At 44.0% G+C, this 20,804-nt stretch overlaps 1 protein-coding gene and 1 non-coding gene across 13 annotated transcripts in view; one reads left to right on the forward strand and one right to left on the reverse strand.

The window, feature by feature from the left end:
• The window catches only part of clasp1a (cytoplasmic linker associated protein 1a), a 103,334-nt gene that overhangs the window by 25,648 nt on the left and 56,882 nt on the right, over window positions 1-20,804 (forward strand). For all 12 annotated transcript variants that reach the window (XM_065013529.1, XM_065013531.1, XM_065013539.1 and 9 more), the window contains exons 3-8: window positions 4,867-4,945; window positions 5,195-5,298; window positions 5,572-5,663; window positions 6,023-6,098; window positions 6,515-6,612; window positions 14,042-14,112. In XM_065013529.1, coding sequence (XP_064869601.1) covers window positions 4,867-4,945; window positions 5,195-5,298; window positions 5,572-5,663; window positions 6,023-6,098; window positions 6,515-6,612; window positions 14,042-14,112 — 520 coding nt within the window. The remainder of the gene's footprint in view (window positions 1-4,866; window positions 4,946-5,194; window positions 5,299-5,571; window positions 5,664-6,022; window positions 6,099-6,514; window positions 6,613-14,041; window positions 14,113-20,804) is intronic.
• LOC115116924 (U4atac minor spliceosomal RNA) lies at window positions 4,367-4,491 on the reverse strand. The gene has a single exon (XR_003861622.1). It is a non-coding gene; the product is annotated as a U4atac minor spliceosomal RNA (small nuclear RNA).

The following is a 20,804-nucleotide window of genomic DNA, read 5'->3' on the forward strand; positions in this document are numbered from 1 at the left end:
TTTAACTCAGCTTTTCATTTATCCTGTGCTCATACACCGACAGATTGTCATGGAGGAGCATAATACTTGTTACGCAATAATGTTCGCCTAACAAACCTGCAAATCCTCTCTATCGTCACTTCATCATAACAGTGTATTTTTTACATAGTGTCAGTATGTTGTGTGGTCACGTTGCTACGCATCCTGCCTGCAGTAACCGGTCTCATGCGCACCTCCAGAACATCAGAACACTGGTCCCTTACACACTGTTTGCCTAAAAACATCAGACTATCAGAACATTGATGTCCCATGGTTTGGGCCTAATACATAGAAATAGATGGAGTGTTTATATTCATCTCTATGGCCTCTCTCTTATAACTCTCTACCTATGCCTCCAGCACCCATCTCTATACTGAACTATGTGAGATGGAGGAGGTGTGGGGAATGTAACTCGTGGATGGTAGTGAGCTGTCTAACAGGCTAGTGTTAGTTCTGTAGGGATGGTTGTACAGCCTCAGGCAGGAGCAGGGATGTGGCCTTTACTAGATGCAGTAATGTGGAGGTGTGGAGACACACAGAGCCAGGGCTAAAGCCTCTGCACACACGCAGATACACACCGCTTATCTGGAAGCCCTGTCCCATGTTATATCTCATCTCGATCTGAGATGTGACCATAACACAGCACTAGGGAATGGCTGAGTCTAGTGAATATGCATATAGGGCCTAAGCATGAAGAATACACGTTGGAGCTTAAGTTCAGGCAGGGTAGCCTAGTGGTTAGAGCGTTGGACTAGTAACCGGAAGGTTGCAAGTTCAAACCCCTGAGCTGACAAATCTGTCGTCATTGAAAATAAGAATCTGTTCTTAACTGACTTGCCTAGTTAAATAAAGGTAAAATAAAAAAAGATAAGTCTACTATGTCCAGTAAACGATAAATACCAGAGCTATAGCCGTAGTACCTCCTGTAGTGCTGCATTCAGCAGAGAGAAGATATGATGGGTAGGCTACTCATCTCTATATAACTGGAGGAGGAGACTCTTAATTCACGGTTTTCACTTCAGGATTTCAAGCATTAACAGGGGGGGTCAGGGAGCATCATATGTGTAAAGTGGACTGGAAATACTGGTGTGTGTTTATGTTTCGTGTTTACTTGTTTGTTTTTTTACCCTACTTTAGGACTGCTCGCCCTCAGGCTCCTGAGTACTGCCTGCTGACTAGCCTACCTATTGCTGAGTCACTGTGCTAGGCTGCTGGAAACAACACACACAGTAGCTGTAGCATAATATTATCAGGATCACTCACTACCAGCCCCAAGCACTGGTCTAGGACCAGTCCAGTCAACCCCCAGTTCTGACTCCAACCATGGTAGTGCTAAGAACACAAAACTGATCCAGAATCAGCTGCTAAACCTTTGATATGAGGGAGGGAAGGAGGGTCAGGCATCCAGAGTAATGACAGGGTGCTATGTGTTAGGTAACTATGGTGTAGCTCTGCCTCTGGGCTCTGTCTGTCCGGACAGGGACAGGTTGTCTAACTGGCTGGCTGTCCTCTCCTCTCCTCCAGCCATTCAACCACTCAGCCCAGCTGTTCCCCTGACTCATGGAAAATCACTGCAGTGAGAGCCCACAGTGTGTGTGGGGGGAGGGGGGGTACGTGCATATGAATCTGCATTACATCCATGCCTGTCTGATCTAATATGTACTTCTACTGTCTCAGCAGAAAAGGGAGGTCATTCTGTGTGTGTGTGTGTGTGTGTGTGTATGTGTGGTTTGTCAAGCTACTGGAAGTAAAATAAAAGAGAATGGGCTTTGCCATGATTAAATCTAAGCCTGGTCCAGCCACATCAGAGGAGTGTGGGGGGAATCCTTCTTTTCCATGACTCACAGGGATGAATAGCAGACATGTTTGAGTGAATGAGATGTCATTAAGTGTCCATTGTAATACAGATTGGCTGATGGATTTTGGCACAAGAGGAAACTGTCTATTAATGGAGAACACATATAGCTGACTATACCGAGCTAGCCCTACTGGCTGGCTATACCGAGCTAGCCCTACTGGCTGGCTATACCGAGCTAGCCCTACTGGCTGGCTATACCGAGCTAGCACTACTGGCTGGCTATACCGAGCTAGCACTACTGGCTGGCTATACCGAGCTAGCACTACTGGCTGGCTAGCCCTACTGGCTGGCTATACCGAGCTAGCCCTACTGGCTGGCTATACCGAGCTAGCACTACTGGCTGGCTATACCGAGCTAGCCCTACTGGCTGGCTATACCGAGCTAGCACTACTGGCTGGCTATACCGAGCTAGCACTACTGGCTGGCTATACCGAGCTAGCCCTACTGGCTGGCTGGCTAGCCCTACTGGCTGGCTAGCTAGCCCTACTGGCTGGCTATACCGAGCTAGCCCTACTGGCTGGCTATACCGAGCTAGCCCTACTGGCTGGCTATACCGAGCTAGCCCTACTGGCTGGCTAGCCCTACTGGCTGGCTATACCGAGCTAGCCCTACTGGCTGGCTAGCCCTACTGGCTGGCTATACCGAGCTAGCCCTACTGGCTGGCTAGCCCTACTGGCTGGCTACTGGCTGGCTAGCCCTACTGGCTGGCTATACCGAGCTAGCACTACTGGCTGGCTATACCGAACTAGCACTACTGGCTGGGGCCGCTTGCTTTGTGTGGCATGTCTTCACGCTAGTAGGATGGGCATGTACTCCTCTGATGTCCCCTTCCTTGTTTATTATCTTTGACAGCCATTCAACCACTGTGTGTAGGACTGTAGGTGCTGTTTGTCATATAATTATCTGAGTCATTTGTCCTCTTGGCAAGTGATGCCACTGTATGCTAGAGATGGCTACGTGCTAGAGATGGCTACAGCATACAGTGCTGTAGAGAGAGCTGCAGATTTAATGGGGACGTGGGTCCCACAGCGACTGAGCTGAGCTTATTTTTACCAGCGTGTCATCAGACAGGAGGGCCACCAGCCTCAATATCCTGTAGCATATATCTCTGGGTGGGTATCCATACTCTGCTACTCGCTAGTTAGCCAAGGTGGGACAGACAGACAGGTCTGGGAATTGTCTAATTGTGTTGTCGGTCAGAATTGATTTGGACTGGTGGGAGAGGGGAGAGTGTACATTCTGCCTCTATTTATTCTTCATCACCACCTCCTGTGAACTTTTAAAACAAACAAGATAAAGAAAGTGTTGACTAAAAGTAGAACGGTAGACCCAGTCAGTCTGCCAGCTTGTCTCAGGACATCAACATTCCCCTGGTGAAAGTCACTGAGAGGGGAAATGACAGAGAAGGCCATGTTGAAATGAAGTGTAGAGTATTCATGATCATAGGACAAATCCCTACTATGTTTACCAGCCCTGAGCCAGGGGGAGACAGGAGGGGGTAGCCATCTGTCTGTCTGAAGGGACCAGGGAGTGGGAGGGGTCTGTCTCTGACTGGGGGTGGAGACTAGAAAGAGACAGACACTACCAACAGGCAGGAAGGGGGCACTGCAGCAGCCATCCTCCATCCGCCTCTCCTCCTGATGACCCTGCCTCCCGGTACTATTGGCCAACACCCAAGTCTGACATTGTGTGTGTCTGTGTGTAGATGAATACAGAGAGAGTGTGCATATGAGTGTAATCATACGCTTTTGACAGCAATGGGGTGAGTAGTTTCTGTCCATAGAGGGAATCTAAATTCTGCTCTGAGAAGAGACTAAATGTGGTTGAAATTAGAGCTGCAGTTTGGGGCTCTTTTTAAGGTCTGACTCACTGTACTGTTGTCCTCTCCTCCAGGCCTTTTGTTTCAGGCTTGTCATCAGTATAATTACTGTAATTCCCATTTGTCTGCGCCTGGGACCAAAGGATCAGGATTATACCCCCAGAGGAGACACATGCCTGCTGCTGGTAGTGTTCAAGTAAACTTTAACCAGTCTGTAGCCTAAATTGAGGAAAATATATTTTGTTAAAGTTGTGCAGTATAAGGAAGCTGACTGTTTACTGTTAAATTGGATAACATGGACCAGGGTTCCCCAATATTTATTCAGTTATTTATTTTTATTATTGGACATAAGACTTAAAACACCAGCCAATCAGCACCAAATGATTATTTTTTTCCCCCGAAATATTCCCGAACATAATAAAGGTTTAAATTTATTATTTTAGTCAAATGTTAAATCTATTTTTAGGATTTTTGTGGTCAATTTACAGTCAGCAAATTATTTGTAATTAAGTAACCATCGGCTGAAGAATAAAATCGACCCGTGGCTGCTGATCCCTGAAGCTGTAATGATGTCTGGAAAATCCTACATTTCTCACACATACCAGTAGATGCCAGTATTCCTCAATGCAGCTGGGATCCTTGGTCAGTGTGGCATGTTATTTACAAGATTTGGTTCCAAAAATTGCACCATGGACTGAGCAAGCTCAGGTGATGCTTATGTGTCGTTATGGTGTTAGCAGGGCTACTCTCACTAGACGTTCATTGAGCAGCTCTCTCACCCCATGACAAGGAAAGTTGAATACATTGGGGGGGCAGTGGACTTAGCTTACATCAGTCATGGTTTTCCCCATGGTGGGTGGCAATTCTTTAAATAATTTTTCTATGGCAGTGCTGTGCTAAAGTGTAATAGGTCAACATTACGAAGGTTTCAGAGCAGCATCATCATTCATTGTTCTGTTATGAGCAGATCAAGTGAGGATATTTCATTTTACCCACAATCCTTTGCAACAATAATTTGCATACGGAACTCAATCTGAAGGTGGGGGAAATTGTTCGTTTTAGTATAATAATGTTGGTAAAAAATGACATTTTATGATATTGTAATTTCTATGTGGCTTTTCATATTTTGTATTTTTATGTTTTTTTTAAATGTCCCTCTTGTGTTTTCCAGGTGGCTTTGCTAGGTATAGACCTTTTATCTGCCTTAGTGACAAGGTTACAGGACCGATTTAGGAACCATGTGGGAACGGGTAAGATTGTCATTTTATTATTTAAAAAATATAACTTTCTTCATGGTTAAATTAGTTCAAATATAAATAGGTTTAGGTTTCTAGACAAAATGTCTGACTAAAAAACACTGTATTGTATCCCTGCATAGACTAGACTATTGAGCTTCATTGGATTTGAACTCCTTGTTCACACATTTAGATAACAATGCTACCTCTTTCCCTGTCTGTTCTTCTCTTCTCTGTGTCTCCATCTCTCTCCTGTGTCTCTAGTACTGGCCAGTCTGATAGATCGTCTGGGTGATTCCAAAGACCAAGTCAGAGACCAAGATCAAATCCTGCTGCTGAAGATCATGGAGCAGGCTGCCTCCCCACAGGTACACACACACACACACAGACACAGACGAGTTATTGACAAACCAGGATCATAGGATTCCCTGGCTTTCTCGTTGTGATACTACAGTACTATCAAAGGTCAATCTTACAATCTCAAATTGATAAATTCCAAGTTTATTGATTTCTGAATCCCTAGTACTCTTTGATTCCTGACTCGATTGTATGTTAATTTATATGACCCTGATCCATGATAAAACATTAAAAAAGTGATTGATTGTTGACCTGGTACAAATATCCTGTCCTCTCCTCCCTAGTATGTTTGGGACAGAATGCTGGGAGGCTTCAAACACAAGAACAACAGGACCAGAGAGGGAGCGTGCCTTTGTCTCATCTCAACTCTCAACATGTAAGACTGCCTGGCCTCTCAATCACCCATCTTTGAATCGGGTTTTCCTTCCTGTACACCAGATATGTATTACAGCTCTCAGTTGATTTATTTTAACATTCCTGATGTTTTTTGTCATTAGTGCGTAATGGACAGGGTAGAAGTATCTGATAGCAATGGACATTTTGCTGACTGCCAAGAGTATGGATGAGCCTTGATTGGATTTAAAATGTGACAATATTATCTGATGTGTATCATAGAGAACTATACAATGATATTATGGTAAGGTCTTTATAGTCAGGAGTCTTTATTTTGTTGTGATGCTATAGCTAATGCTTACCTAATGATGTCATTGACATCCTCTGTCTTTGTTCTTCCAGGTACGGAGCCCAAGGCCTAACCCTCAGTAAAATAGTCCCTCACATATGTAATCTTCTAGGAGATCCCACCAGTCAGGTATGTACAGCCTATTTGTGTCCCTGTCTGTTTGCTGTGTCATGACTCGGTTTATTACATTGCTGGCCAGGGAGAGAGAGAGCTCTAGCACAGACAAAGGAGTCGACTGCAGCAGCATTTTACCATAGGGACATGGAGCCCCCTAGTGGCTATACAGTGATGTACAACCATACAACATGACAGTGCCATCTGCTGGTGGAGGCAGGTTAAATGTTTATCTACAGTTACTGTTTTAAGAGCATTAGACATATACTAGTGGGCGTATAAACATCTGTTGAACGTTTTCAAGTAATATGGCTGAAACAGGGTTTATATAAGTGAATGATAATTGCATTCTCCAGCTAGTTCTAACAGACAGTTGATCCAGTCTAAGAACGCTAAGATTGCCTTTTGAACCTTACCCCCGTTGTCCTCAGGTGAGAGACGCAGCTATGGGCTGCCTGGTGGAGATCTACAGACACGTGGGGGAGAGGGTGAGGATGGACCTTAGCAAGAAGGGCCTGCCACAGTCACGGTACGATGGACCTCCTGTCTCTGTGTGTGTGTGTGTGTGTGTGTGCGTGTGTGTGTCCGTCCTCTCTCTCGCTCACATTCTCCCCCATCACTATTCATACTTCTTTCTCCCTCTTCCACCCCTCTTACTGTACCGAGTGTGTAAATGGGTCAGGTATAGTGCTGATTCAGCAGCCTTCCCAGCTCAAGGCTTTAGGGTGTTAGGTTGTGATCATAGTTAAAAACACAGAAGCAGAATAAAGGAATTTTATTTCTTAGGTGAAAAACAATGTGCATTGATCAGGTAAACACTTCCCAGAGTGGGAGGCGGTGTGTGTATGGAGGGTAGGACACACACCTCAGCCCCACCCCCAGGTTATTGTGCAAATACTGTAGGCAACAACAAAGGAAAAGAGGGGTGTGGTCTAATTTAAAGGCCTCTTCCATTTCATCTTAAAGTGCTTATTGTACACGTTCTCTGATCCTTTCAACAGCCTACAGAATACTGTCAAAACACTGTAGACCAGAACCCTGTAGACCAGAACACTGTCAAAACACTGTAGACCAGAACACTGTCAAAACACTGTAGACCAGAACACTGTCAAAACACTGTAGACCAGAACACTGTCAAAACACTGTAGACCAGAACACTGTCAAAACACTGTAGACCAGAACACTGTCAAAACACTGTAGACCAGAACACTGTCAAAACACTGTAGACCAGAACACTGTCAAAACACTGTAGACCAGAACACTGTAGACCAGAACACTGTCAAAACACTGTAGACCAGAACACTGTCAAAACACTGTAGACCAGAACACTGTAGACCAGAACACTGTCAAAACACTGTAGACCAGAACACTGTAGACCAGAACACTGTCAAAACACTGTAGACCAGAACACTGTCAAAAAAGACCAGAACACTGTCAAGACCAGAACACTGTCAAAACACTGTAGACCAGAACACTGTCACCAGAACACTGTCAAAACCACCAGAACACTGTCAAAACACTGTAGACCAGAACACTGTCAAAACACTGTAGACCAGAACAGTCAAAACCAGACCAGAACACTGTCAAAACACTGTAGACCAGAACACTGTCAAAACACTGTAGACCAGAACAGTCAAAACACTGTAGACCAGAACACTGTCAAAACACTGTAGACCAGAAACCTGTATACCAGAACACTGTCAAAACACTGTAGACCAGAACACTATAGACCAGAACACTGCCAGAACACTGTAGACCAGAATACTGCCAAAACCCTGTAGACCAGAACACTGTTAAAACACTGTAGACCAGAACCCTGTAGACCAAAACACTGTAGACCAAAACACTGTAGACCAGAACCCTGTAGACCAGAACACTGTCAAAACACTGTAGACCAGAACCCTGTAGAAATGCCCCTGTAGACCAGAACCCTGTAGGCCAGAACACTGTTAAAACACCAGAACCCTGTAGACCAAAACACAGACCAAAACACTGTAGACCAGAACCCTGGACCAGAACACTGTGTAGACCAGAACCCTGGAAATCTTGTGTAGACCAGACCAATGTGGAGGAGGTGTTGGTCTTGTGTAAAGGAAACAACCTAGGCTAAATGATCTGTTGATATCAAGTGTTAGATGTGTTTCATTCAAGATTACTGTATAACACTGACAATACAGAATCTTTCAATCAAAAGTGCATTCTGAAAATGATCGTCTCACTTTTCTGCAGTGCCTCCCTGAAAGCTGATCATTTCATTTGTCCCTAGTGTCCAGCTATCCACATAAAGCCTCATATCCTCTGGTAGCCTCAGACCATAACCCCAGAATGGCTGTCTAGTGTCTTCTATCAGTGGTCATAATCTACTGATCCCCCTCCACAAGCTCTGCCCTGGCCTGCAGCGTTTAATAAAGGAACACTCCACCATAACCACTAGCTAGCTAGCTGCCCTTTCACTGTGGCTGTCAGACCTCCAATTAGTGAAGCACCATAAGTAATATATAATGTTACCGCTGCCGCACCAGCCTGCCTGTGGATTGGCTGTAGGGAAGGGATAGAGTGTTGTAGCCAGACGTCAGTCTTTATTGAATGAATCCATACACCAATACACTTGTTATTGGATTAGACCGTCCACTGTATCGTGATGCCTCATTGGAGAACAGCTACTGAGGAGAGCTTGGACGCAGGCCTGCAATAGGCTAATTTTGGCCACAGAGGCTCTTGAGTTGCCCTTGAAGTCTCTCAGTGATATGATACCATGTGATACCACAGTATTTAATCATGATGGTAGTGGGTGTGACGGGGACAATTGTGATGACTCAGCCTGGCCTCCAGCTAAGTGCCTGCATGGTTGAGTGGGGAAGGGAAGCAGATTGATTAATTCCCATTTGTCTCTGTGGTTCGAGAGTTAAAGGGGAACATCTGTTCTGACCGAGCCATCTGTCTCTCTGATTGCCCCCCCCCCCCCAATTTAGTTTACTGCTGCCATTTTTGGTCCTTGTATTAGTTATCATACCACTCTTCATTGTTTTAGCTAGTATTGCAAAACTATTTCCCAGACCCAAAGGGAAGAGATGCCTTTTTATAAAGGGACCGTGAAGAGGGTAAGCTTATTTGGTCTCCCATTAGGAGTGCTTCCTCTGCCCATGATTAGATTTGGTCTGGGGTGTAGGCCAGGGTGGGTGCTGAGGCTCTCTTATGGCCACCTGTGCCCTCCTTCTGTCTGTAGTCACACTCTCAATCCATTTACTCCAAGAGATCCATGAGCAATTACAATGGAGATTAGTTAGATCCAGTTAAATACTAACTAAGCCTTCATATCCATATGTTCAGAGGAGATTCCTCCTGACAAATACCTTGTATTTATTTGATTCAACATTTTTAATAAAGCTTTGAATACATCAGTCTTCCACAGTTAGAAAAAATGAATGTGATTTAAAGTCACTGTCCAGTGAAAATCTCACTTTTAAAATTCAAAATAAGGTTCTGTTACCCACATAATGTTGTTGACTCATGCTATTTTGTGTTCTGTATTTGTGTCCAAAGCATAAATTGAAGAAAAAAAACACTTAAAAAAAACCACCTAAAAATGGTGTCTCAAAAAATGCTTGCTATTTCCTCATAGAGGATGATGTCATCCTCCTGAGGTGGAGCAGCTGGCCAATCAGCGATCTACTCTGATTTGTATTTTGTATGAATTGCTATACGCCCACACCATTCTGTTTTTGGGGTGTGTCCACATCAGGGTTTCCGTTAGCCGGTAATTGTTGTCTTTTTGGTCATAAAAAAATATAATGAAAAGCTGATAAATAAAAATGTTGCCAGCCAAAATGACTGGAAGAAAAACAAAGCACTCCAAACAAAAGGCAATGAAAACATTTATACTCGTAAATGATGATTATGAAATAAACCAAAACTTGTTTCTCAGAAGTGAACTCTACAATGTTTCTCTCTGAGAACGAGAACGGTAAATGACTGTATGCCTAATTAATAATACAATGCACTTCTAGAGTGACAGGACAAAAACAGAAACAGTTATGTCGAGGGGATGGAGACCTGCAAAGCATTGAGTCAGAAAGGAATGTAACCAAATGATGGGTATTAACAGTTACTGTACATTTACTATGTGTGACATATGTAATGGGGAATTTGTCAAAATAAACAATCAATCAAGAACAAACAATTCACATGAAATAATGAATGCACAAAATTGACAGGAGACAGCTGAGTGGATTCTGGAGGCCTGAGCGCATGCATTCTGGAGAGAGGCGGGTCTGTAGGCTATTTTCGCCTCACACCCCTCCCATTCTTCTTGTCTCAACATTTTAAATTATACTCAAGACACATTATCTTCACACATATTTCACCCGTAACTCAATAATCAGCTAGGCTTTTTGCCACTCGCCCTGCCTATGTAAGACTACCTCAAATGCCATTTCTCTCCTGTTCTATTGGTTTTCATATCAACAGTTCTTTCATTGTCTAGAAGACAAATGCACAATCCTAGTCACAGTAGCAACCCATCCTAGTTGTTGCATCTTTAAATTCACCCTCTTTCTGAGTTTTCTAGCTGAGATGTTAACCTCTGTCATATACTGCTTGCATCAGGTGTGCTTTTTATGCTGTTTTCCCTTTTCCACGCAAATTGCATTTTGGAAAATGTTTGAAAATGACTTTTTATTCGCTGCTTCCTTACAGGAGTTGCATGTTTTGTTAAGATGAATTGCCATATGTGTGATTTGTGTCATGCGGAGAACTGCTAGTGGACGCCCTAATGTGTTACACACCCAACGCATAAGTGTCCGGTAAATTTCTCTAATGGCCGGTAAATTAAAATCTTCCCGGTCACGTTGTCTGGCGTCATATGTTCTTAACGGAAACCCTGAACCACACTATTCCAACACAGAAAAGCAGCTTTTTAAAGTACTTCATAAAAAATAAATGGAAGGAAAACAATTTCACTCATATTGTAGTTAATTAATTATAGGTTATATTTAATAGAAATCTGGAAACACTGGACAGTTACTTTAAATAACTTATGTTGCACACAGTGTGAGAATGTTAAATTGACAAAATTAGAATGACAAACTGCCATCTGTGGGAAAAGGGGATATTGAATTAGAACTGCTTGCGAGGCCCCTTTATACTATACCAAGTATACCAAACATTAAGAACACCTTCCTAATATTGAGTTGCATCCCCCCTTTTGCCCTCAGAACAGCCTCAATTTGTCCAGTCTTGGACTCTACAAGGTGTCCAAAGCATTCCACAGTGATGCTGGCCCATCTCGACTCCAATGCTTCCCACAGTTGTGTCAAGTTGCCTGGATGTCTTTTGGGTGGAAAAACCCAGCAGCGTTGCAGTTCTTGACACATACCGGTGCGCTTGGCACCTACTACCATACCCCATTCAAAGCCACTTAAATATTTAGTCTTGCCCATTCACCTCCTAAATGGCACACATACACTATCCATGTCCCAATTGTTTCGAGGCTTACATTTAAAACAAAATAATTAAAAAACGTGTTTCCTCCCCTTCATCTACACTGATTGAAGTTGATTTACCAAGTGCCATCAATAAGGGATCATAGCTTTCACCTGGATTCACCTGGTCAGTATGTTATGGAAAGAGCAGGTGTTCTTGATGTTAGGTATACACAGAATATGTGTATGTGAATATAATGAGAGATGCAAATTGTGTAAAATTGCATTCGAGTGTAAAAGGATTTAGCTGCCTACTAGACACGTTCTTGTTAAGTGCGTCTATGCAGCATTTTCCCTATTTGACATCAAATATGTTCCCTGGCTCATTTTATCAGTGTAATGCAGTGATGATAAACCCTAAACCTGTAGTACATCATACAGTACGTCTATACATGTTGTTGATTTGAGTTTGCAGAGAACTGTAGCTTAGAAATACCTGTGTCGTAAACATTAGTTAGTTAGCGACCCCTCTCAACACAGCAGCTGAGCCAGTCCTCACATATTGAAATTCCTCCGTCACTTTGTGTGTTTGAACTGATGTCTCTGGGACTGTCAGTGACTGATTATCCCTGTTCACTAAATAACACATTCTTTAGATGAGATGGAGAGGATCTGTGTAAGTAATTCTCCAAGTGCTGCAGGCTGCTTTTGACTTACAGGTACAATATGGATACAGAGACACTGACAGAAACACGTATGTGACTCTTCCCCACTGTAAGGGGAGAGAATCGTTATTATGTAGAATGGGGGAACTTAGATAAAATTGTATTACATTCTATCAGTCCTGCCTTCAGGTTTCTACTCTACATTCTCCTGGCCACGGTCATTCCAAACATCCATTCCACCTATTAAATGATCAACTGACAGTTTTATTTGATCTATTTTAGGGGTGGGAATTGCCAGCGACCTCACGATACGATATTATCACAATACTAACACTACCATTCAGAAGTTTGGGGTCACTTAGAAATGCCTTTGTCTTTGAAAGAAAAGTACAATTTTAAAATACATCAAATTGATCAGAAATGCAGTGTAGACATTGTTAATGTTGTAAATGGCTATTGTTGCTGGAAACGGCTACCCCGGTGCACAACTGAGCAAGAGGACAAGTACATTAGTGTCTAGTTTGAGAAACGGACGTCTCACAAGTCCTCAACTGGCAGCTTCATTAAATAGTACCTGCAAAACACCAGTCTCAACGTCAACAGTGAAGAGGCGACTCTGGGATGCTGGCCTTCTAGGCAGAGTTGCAAAGAAAATGCCATATCTCAGACTGGCCAATAAAAAGAAAAGATTAAGATGGGCAAAATAACACAGACACTGGACAGAGGAAATCTGCCTAGAAGGCCAGCATCCCGGAGTCGCCTCTTCACTGTTGACATTGAGACTGGTGTTTTGCGGGTACTATTTAATGAAGCTGCCAGTTGAGGACTTGTGAGACGTCTGTTTCTTAAACTAGACACACTAATGCACTAGTGCTCAGTTGTGCACCAGGGCATCCCACTCCTCTATTCTGGTTAGAGCCAGTTTGCGTTGTTCTGTGAAGGGAGTAGTACACAGCGTTGTATGAGAACTTCAATTTCTCGCATGGAATAGCCTTCATTACTCAGAACAATAATAGACTGACGATTTTCAGAAGAAAGGTCTTTGTTTCTTGCCATTTGAAGCCTGTAATCGAGCCGACAAATGCTGATGCTCCAGATACTCAACTAGTCTAAAGAAGGACAGTTTTATTGCTTCTTTAATCAGAAGAACAGTTTTCAGCTGTGCTAACATACTTGCAACCAGCTACAATAGTTATTTACAACATTAACAATGTCTACACTGTATTTCTGATCAATTTGATGTATTTTAATGGACAACATTTTTCTAAGTGACCCCAAACTTTTGAACTGTGGTGTAGATGCCGATACGATATGTATTGCGATTCTCACGATTCTTTATATATTGCGATTCGATACTTAGATTTTTATTGCGATTTGATGTTCCAAACATATTGCTCACCATATATCTGCAGTAGAGGGACCAGAGAGCCATAAGACAATTGAGCTTTGATCTGTCATTGAAATAAATGTGCGGAAAACAAATTGTCTCCCTATTTAAAAAGAAGATGGGGAACAAGCTATGAAGGAAAAATACCGGCGTTTTGGTGCAGGTACAGCCAACTTGTGCAACAATTCTATTCCGATATTGTCGAGAATAACATCCCAATATGTAACTGTATTGAGTTTCTTCCCCCCGTCCCTAGTCTATTTTTGGTCTAGTTTGGCTCTCCACTCTTCTGAGCAGGCCAGGGGGAAATGTTCTCTCTGACAGGTGGAGATCAATACAATACAGTCAGTCCGTTGAATGAGTCTCGGCGATTCATCTTCCTGTCTCTCTCTCTCTCTGTTTCCTGACCTGTTTTCTCTCTCTTCTTTTCTCTTCCTTTCCTCAATCTCTTAGGTTGAATATAACCCTCTAACTCTCCTTTTGCAGGTTGAATGTAATCTTCAGCCGATTTGACGAAGTCCAAAGATCTGGGAACATGATCCCATCCTCAGGTTCAGGTGAGTGATGCAGCTGTTGATTCATGTTTTTTACCATGGCTTCTCGAGGTGTTTGTCTATGATTGCTTCCTGTGTTCCTCTCTCGTTCCTGTTCCTGTGTATTTTGTATGCGCTTCTAGTTTCTGGAACTATTTGAAGGACTCCACATACGGTGTTATTGACTGATGTTGACTAAGCTGAAAGCAGTTTCTCATGAAGCTATAGGGCTCTGCAGTGATGGCAATGAGGAGATCTACCCCATCTCTCTCTGTCTTACACGTGACTCTGTCGGCTGCTATGCTTAGAAATGGAGTTCCTCTCTCCTATGGTTGTATTCTCACTCCTCAATCGTTCCTCAGCTTTCTCTCGTCCCCCTCTCTCACCACTTGTTTTCTGTCCTCTCCTTCCTCCCCCTTGCTGTTCGCACCTTTGTGGCCTGGCTGTCTCCTGCCCATGTTAGGTCCACTCAGCCGTCATGCCAGTGTGTGGGTTAGTGTGTTGGTGAGAGGAGGCCTGAGGGCCAGACGGACATCCTGGGGCTTGAGTGGAGGAGTTTCCCCACAGGAGGGCAGGCTCCTCTGGGCCTCAGATGTCGCATTCCCTCAGTGTGTGCGCGTAAGACTGTCCTTGTGTGTTTCATAGAAATGTCAGTGTTCACTGTCGGTGTATAAGCAGAGCTGTGAGTTCTCTTTGCAGTGTCATGGGCAATGGCTCGCTGACTCCATCACATTCTAGCTGACTGGGTGTAGTGTTTGTCTGCAGGACAGGTAGAATGGCTGAGCTGAGGAGAACTGTGGAAGCTGCTCAGCATTTAGGAACTATTTTCCATGCCCTCAGTAACTTCTCCCTCAAGGACAATTACTATGGACTTTACTGAGAGACAACACATCTATCATGGCAATCTAACCACCCTGAGAAGTAGCCCAGTAAATATATTATATTTAAGTTAGCCATACGTTTTCTGTTTTATTGTGCATCACAGAATTAACAATCCACCATGTGTGCTTTTGCTCAGTGTTGATCCGAGTCCTTTACAAAGGGAGGAAACCGCTCAAGGACACTTCTCTCGGTGTAAGGGCTTTGTTGCTTCACCCCCTCACCATTTAAACTCATATTTCCAGATTACTTTCGGGCTCACACGGTTTTGATGACATTTTCATTGGAAAAGGAAAAGTAATAGATGATTCATTCCATGACACTTATTAAACTGTTCATTATGTACTTGGCGCTGTCGTTTTGTTCTCCCCTAACGCTTCTGCTCAAATTAGGCGATGACTAAGATTTTCCCCTTAGCTTGCAACAAGGAGCTCAGCTCTCCACTCTGAGGGAAATAGTTTCTGTGGGTACGTAAATAGCAGAGGACAGGAGTGCAGTCAACAGAACACAACATGTAATGAGGGCCTTTTTGTTGTAGAGACGTGGGTCATATTCATTATGCACCAAACAGACTGAAACCGGGAGGGACTACCTGAACTTGGCCAATAAGAGATGCTTGTTGTTGTTGCAATGTGTTCTAATGAGTACTGCCATGGCCCTGTGCTGTGCAGCGTTGTGTGGGCCCGCTAGCCGTTGCCTGGAGACACAGATTGGGGTCAGAATGCTCTCAGCTAGTCAGTGAACTGAAGGAGTAGCTGTTCCTTTCCTTCGGACGAGATTAACCTCAGCCTCTCCTCAACCAGCTGTATCACCCCAAAGGAACACAGTAGAAATGTGGCTAATGGACTGAAACCAAAGGAAAGGGCATTGATTGATTGTTGGAGTCGTTATAAATAATGTTCTGAATTGCATGCCCAAACATTAGTCTCCCTCTCCCTGGGCCAGTTTGGTTAGAGCAAGGAGACTGAGTACTTCTTCTACTGTCAGGAGGAAAACGTATACAGTATCTCCCTCCACAAGAGCACACTTCAGAAACCTATTGAATCTCTATCTCTAGTCGTAATCTATATTCCCTAAAAGGCATACATATGCTGCAAGTAGACCATGCTCCAGTTCAGTTCACATGAAATAGGAGCTTTAGCAATGACTCGTCCTTGGATAGAGAGATGATGGAATATGATGTTTGGACTGTCCTGACTCCTGAGGTGTCAGCACTGGGCTTTCCTCCCCGAGGGGTGAAAGGTTGTGATATGTAGGGCGCTTGGCTGCTTTCTGATTGTGGCCTGGAATCTCATAAAAACGTACAGCGATATCACATTGCTACATTGTGATTTGGCCTAACTCTCCAGATGACTCTTGCAGAAGGCTTCTAGGTACTGTTGATGATACACTTATGAGATAAAGATACAGACAGAGCAGCCATCTATTGACTCGGTTTGTGCTGCTTGTCGTACTGTATGTTCACCCTCCATGAGGTCTCTGTTAAATCTCATGCCAAAGTGGTAGGAGAAATGTTTTTCAGCTGAAAGCCCAAATGTTACTCCTCTGCAAAATGAGGGGGCCACTGCAGCCTGAGCCTCTTGTTCTGGTGAGGGAGAGGTATGGCAGCGGTATCGGGTGCAGTAGTCACAAGACTAGAACAGGATGAAGGAAAGGGAGGGGATGGAGAGAGGAGAACAGGGAGAGAGACACGCAGACGTAAAGCAACATTCTCCCTGACGGTTCACTCTTCTCTCTGCGTGGAAGGAAGGAAGGCTTTGCACTATGACAACTGGGGAAGGTAAGAGCATGAATGGACTGGACTCTTTAATGTCAAGGGCAGAACACACTGGACTCTGGTTCATGTGCTAATGGTTGTAGAGCTTTTCCTTCCATCTTTCTCTCTTTCCTCTCTCTCTCTCCTGGCCTATTTAGTGTTGCTACTGGGGGGGGGGGGGCAGCAGTGTTTTGCAAGGGAGAGAAATATTAACCCTTTTCCTATTTATTTTGTGTCTTTCTTATGAGACAATGTACCAGTTTGAGATTGTATGCTCAGTTCATATTGTCCAGACTGTTGTATTCCAGCACTCTGATTAGAGAAGGATTTGTTGTTACTTACTATGTGAGCCTGGGAGTTGTTATTATGATGAAACAGACCACTGTTTTGGTGTGTAGGTTTATATAGCCTATATCACACTGCTAACATTTCAAACATTGTGTTTCACGCCTCTTTGCCTCCCTGCAGTTTTAATGTAGGAACTGTTTCGCCCCCTCAGCCTGCTGCTTCACGAGTCTGTTGTTGGGTTCTGCTGTTTTGGCGATGCTGCGTCGTCGGTCACGGCTCAATCTCACTGTACCTGTGCCTAACCTCAGATCATCCTGTTCAATAAGCAGTGTTGAGGGCACTTTAACTAACATGTGTTTTAATAGCCTACCTCAGGTAAAGATCTCTTATTGAGGTCTCCTCCAAGATGTCCCTCTCCCTCTTCACAACAGGAGGCTGCAGTGCCCCCAACACTTTGTGACGTCTGTGTAAAACCTTTTTTGTTTATTTGTGTTGCAGGACATTTCTAGAAGTCATATACATAATGCAGTGAGAGGACTGAAGGATGGCTCTCATTGGGGTGTTATTAATAATTCTGCCTGGGTGATGGGCCTGAGCCAACTCACTGTGAATTATGCTGGAACTATAATGTGTCAGCTGGTGCTTTGGTTAGAAAGCATCCTTGTTGTGTTAAATCCTTGGGGTTCCATGGTACGTTAGCTCATGTTAAGACTGTTTGTCTCCTACACGGTCCTGTGGGTGTGTGTGTTATATTAAACACTGCAGACTGGAGATGGCCTGCTTGTCTTTCCCACAAGGCTTAGCTCTGAGGAAGCAGAACACCAGTTGTTGCCTTGTTGTCACAGTTAAGACCATGTACCTGTTATAATGAGTCACACGCCTCACCTTCTACTGCTAGTGTTGTGGTGCTGACTGGGAGCGCTGTGTGAGCAGCCTTCAGTGTGTGTGTGTGTGTGTGTGTGTGAGGTTCTTGAAAGGGACATTTAAAGGAGTGGAAGAGACGGGTAACAAAGACCAGAGATGGAATTAAGATTCAAAAGAACTGAGGATCGCACGGTGCAAGCTGCGACACACACACACACACACACTGGATGCTGCAGCTCTGTGCAGCATAAAGAAGTGTTAAGTGCTCCACACGGTCTACGCAAAGGATTCGACGGAGCATCATTTGCGTTGGTCTCTGCGTAGTTCTACTTACTTTTCTGCGGCGGAATTTCTGGAACGCGACGCAAACTGTGAAATCACTGTGGCGAGCCCTTTGAAGAGAGTCTGTTTAATAGCTGTACTGTTATGTAAACACTAGAGTTCAGTCAGTTTTGTGCTGAGTGTTGGACCTGGTGCGTTGACCTGCTCAGGTAAGATGTTTCACCGCGGTCTCTGTCTTTCCTCCCTGTGGTGACGGAAGACGGCAGGTTGAATTTAGTGCTGTTTTATGCTCTCTTAAAATGCCACAACCACCCAATGGCCCAAACAGCTCTGCACTTAACAGTGGTCAGTGACTCATAAGTTGTTTGTTGTGCGTGTTTGTGACTGGGTAACTTCATGGGGCTGGCTGTCATGCATCAGGTCAAGTTGCTTTTTACCCTGTCGTGAAAGCTTTGTGTTTGTTCCCTGATTCAGAAGGTATTTGGAAGGAAAAGCTTAGCTCATATTTTCATCCAGCAGCTTTTTGATCAAAGCTTTCTCTGTCAGACACGCTAGACTACGGCCGGGCAATACATAACCACACAGTTGATCCTCGGTCCTCCCTGGAAGAATCCATCTTGTCTGTTGTGACAGAGAGCTGAAAGCTGCTAGGAATTTCAGACTGGGTTGGTCAATATTATGGTGAAATGAGAAGATTAGATGTACACAGGCAATCTGATCTTTTGACTTTCGATTTATACCACCTCCATATGTGGATCTGAATCCTAATACAAAGCCGATCCTCCATATGCAACCTCTGTCTGGACGCTCGGATCAGATTTATGTTCCTCTGAAGTGGTTTTTATGCACATGACCTGCTGTTACCATGACAACCAAATCAAATCAATCAAATGTTACATGCTTTGTAAACAACAGGTGTAGATTAAAAGTAAAACGCTTACTGACAGGTCCTGTTCCAACAATTCAAGTTAAAGATTATAACAATTGAAATAGTGACACAAGGAATAAATAAACAGTGAATAACAATAACGAGTAAAAAATAACATGGCTATATACGGGGAGTGCCGAGTCGATGTGCAGGGGTACGAGGTAACAACCACCCCAAAACTTAAAGGAACAGTGACAGGATATGATCACTACATCTGTTTGCTACATCAAGAGGCTGCATCAGAGTGAATGTCCACATTGTATATGGGTCACATTCCAGTCACTGGGGCAGAGTACCATTCCAGTGCTGGTCACTGGGGCAGAGTACCATTCCAGTGCTGGTCACTGGGGCAGAGTACCATTCCAGTGCTGGTCACTGGGGCAGAGTACCATTCCAGTGCTGGTCACTGGGGCAGAGTGGGGGTGGTGGCAGGGTGTACGTAACTTAGACTCTAGACAGGTGTTTGTGTGTGTGTGTGTGTGTGTGTGAAGGGTGGACGAAACACCAGAGGCCTGGTGAGAATAACCTGTACCCATTCATCGACTTCCAAATGCCAGTGCTAGTATGTAAGATAAGTAGCCTACGTGTCCACGGGGATAGAGAGTTCAAGGACAGAGTGAAGCTCTGTTCATTCAAACCAACCATTTGTTATGGCTTTTATTCTCTCAGACTCCCTATCATATCCCCATCACTGTTGTTGGGAAATGTGATGCATAAATATGGACATGCATGTTGTTCATTAGATAAGAGATACAACTGTTGGTTTTGATAAGATGGATCTTGAATGATGTATTATGTTTTTGATTCCAGAGACCGAGTAAGCAAGACTGAAATCACTTACCATAAACAAACTGTGTGAATGTCCCCGTTGTCCACTTCATTCTCTGTCCATGAGGGTGCCAACCAAGTGGATTCTGTGAATAGCCATTTGCCCACGTGGACCTTGTAATGAATGAATGGATGTCTTTGAGGTTTGTGTAAGGGTTACAGGACCTACTTGCCAGGGCATGGGCGGCTCTGCCAAAGCTTAACTAAAGGTTTGCCACCCATCGGGGGAAACAGTCAGTGCATGTTACCAACTGGGTTTTTGCTTGGCCTACTAATCTGGTCAGACAGTTTTCATCAAGTATGTTTGTTGTTGTCTGCTGTAACAGTGTTGGTTTTCAAAAAATCTCTCCCGGCTTCAGTGTTCATTTGATCGGACTGTGTGCGATGTCACTTGCGTGTCTCAGATGCAAAACAAGCCGTTGCTACGTGTACAGAGTCTTAACAGCAGCAGTCAATGCACTGTGACTCTCTCTCTCTCTCTCTCTCTCTCTCTCTCTCTCTGCTCATCCCTCTGCTGCTACGTGTACAGTCTTAACAGCAGCAGTCAATGCACTGTGACTCTCTCTCTCTCTGCTCATCCCTCTGCTGCTACGTGTACAGTCTTAACAGCAGCAGTCAATGCACTGTGACTCTCTCTCTCTCTGCTCATCCCTCTGCTGCTACGTGTACAGTCTTAACAGCAGCAGTCAATGCACTGTGACTCTCTCTCTTTCTCTGCTCATCCCTCTGCTGCTACGTGTACAGTCTTAACAGCAGCAGTCAATGCACTGTGACTCTCTCTTTCTCTGCTCATCCCTCTGCTGCTACGTGTACAGTCTTAACAGCAGCAGTCAATGCACTGTGACTCTCTCTCTTTCTCTGCTCATCCCTCTGCTGCTACGTGTACAGTCT

This window comes from Oncorhynchus nerka, linkage group LG3 (assembly GCF_034236695.1).
Source record: "Oncorhynchus nerka isolate Pitt River linkage group LG3, Oner_Uvic_2.0, whole genome shotgun sequence".
Classification (NCBI taxonomy): domain Eukaryota; kingdom Metazoa; phylum Chordata; class Actinopteri; order Salmoniformes; family Salmonidae; genus Oncorhynchus; species Oncorhynchus nerka.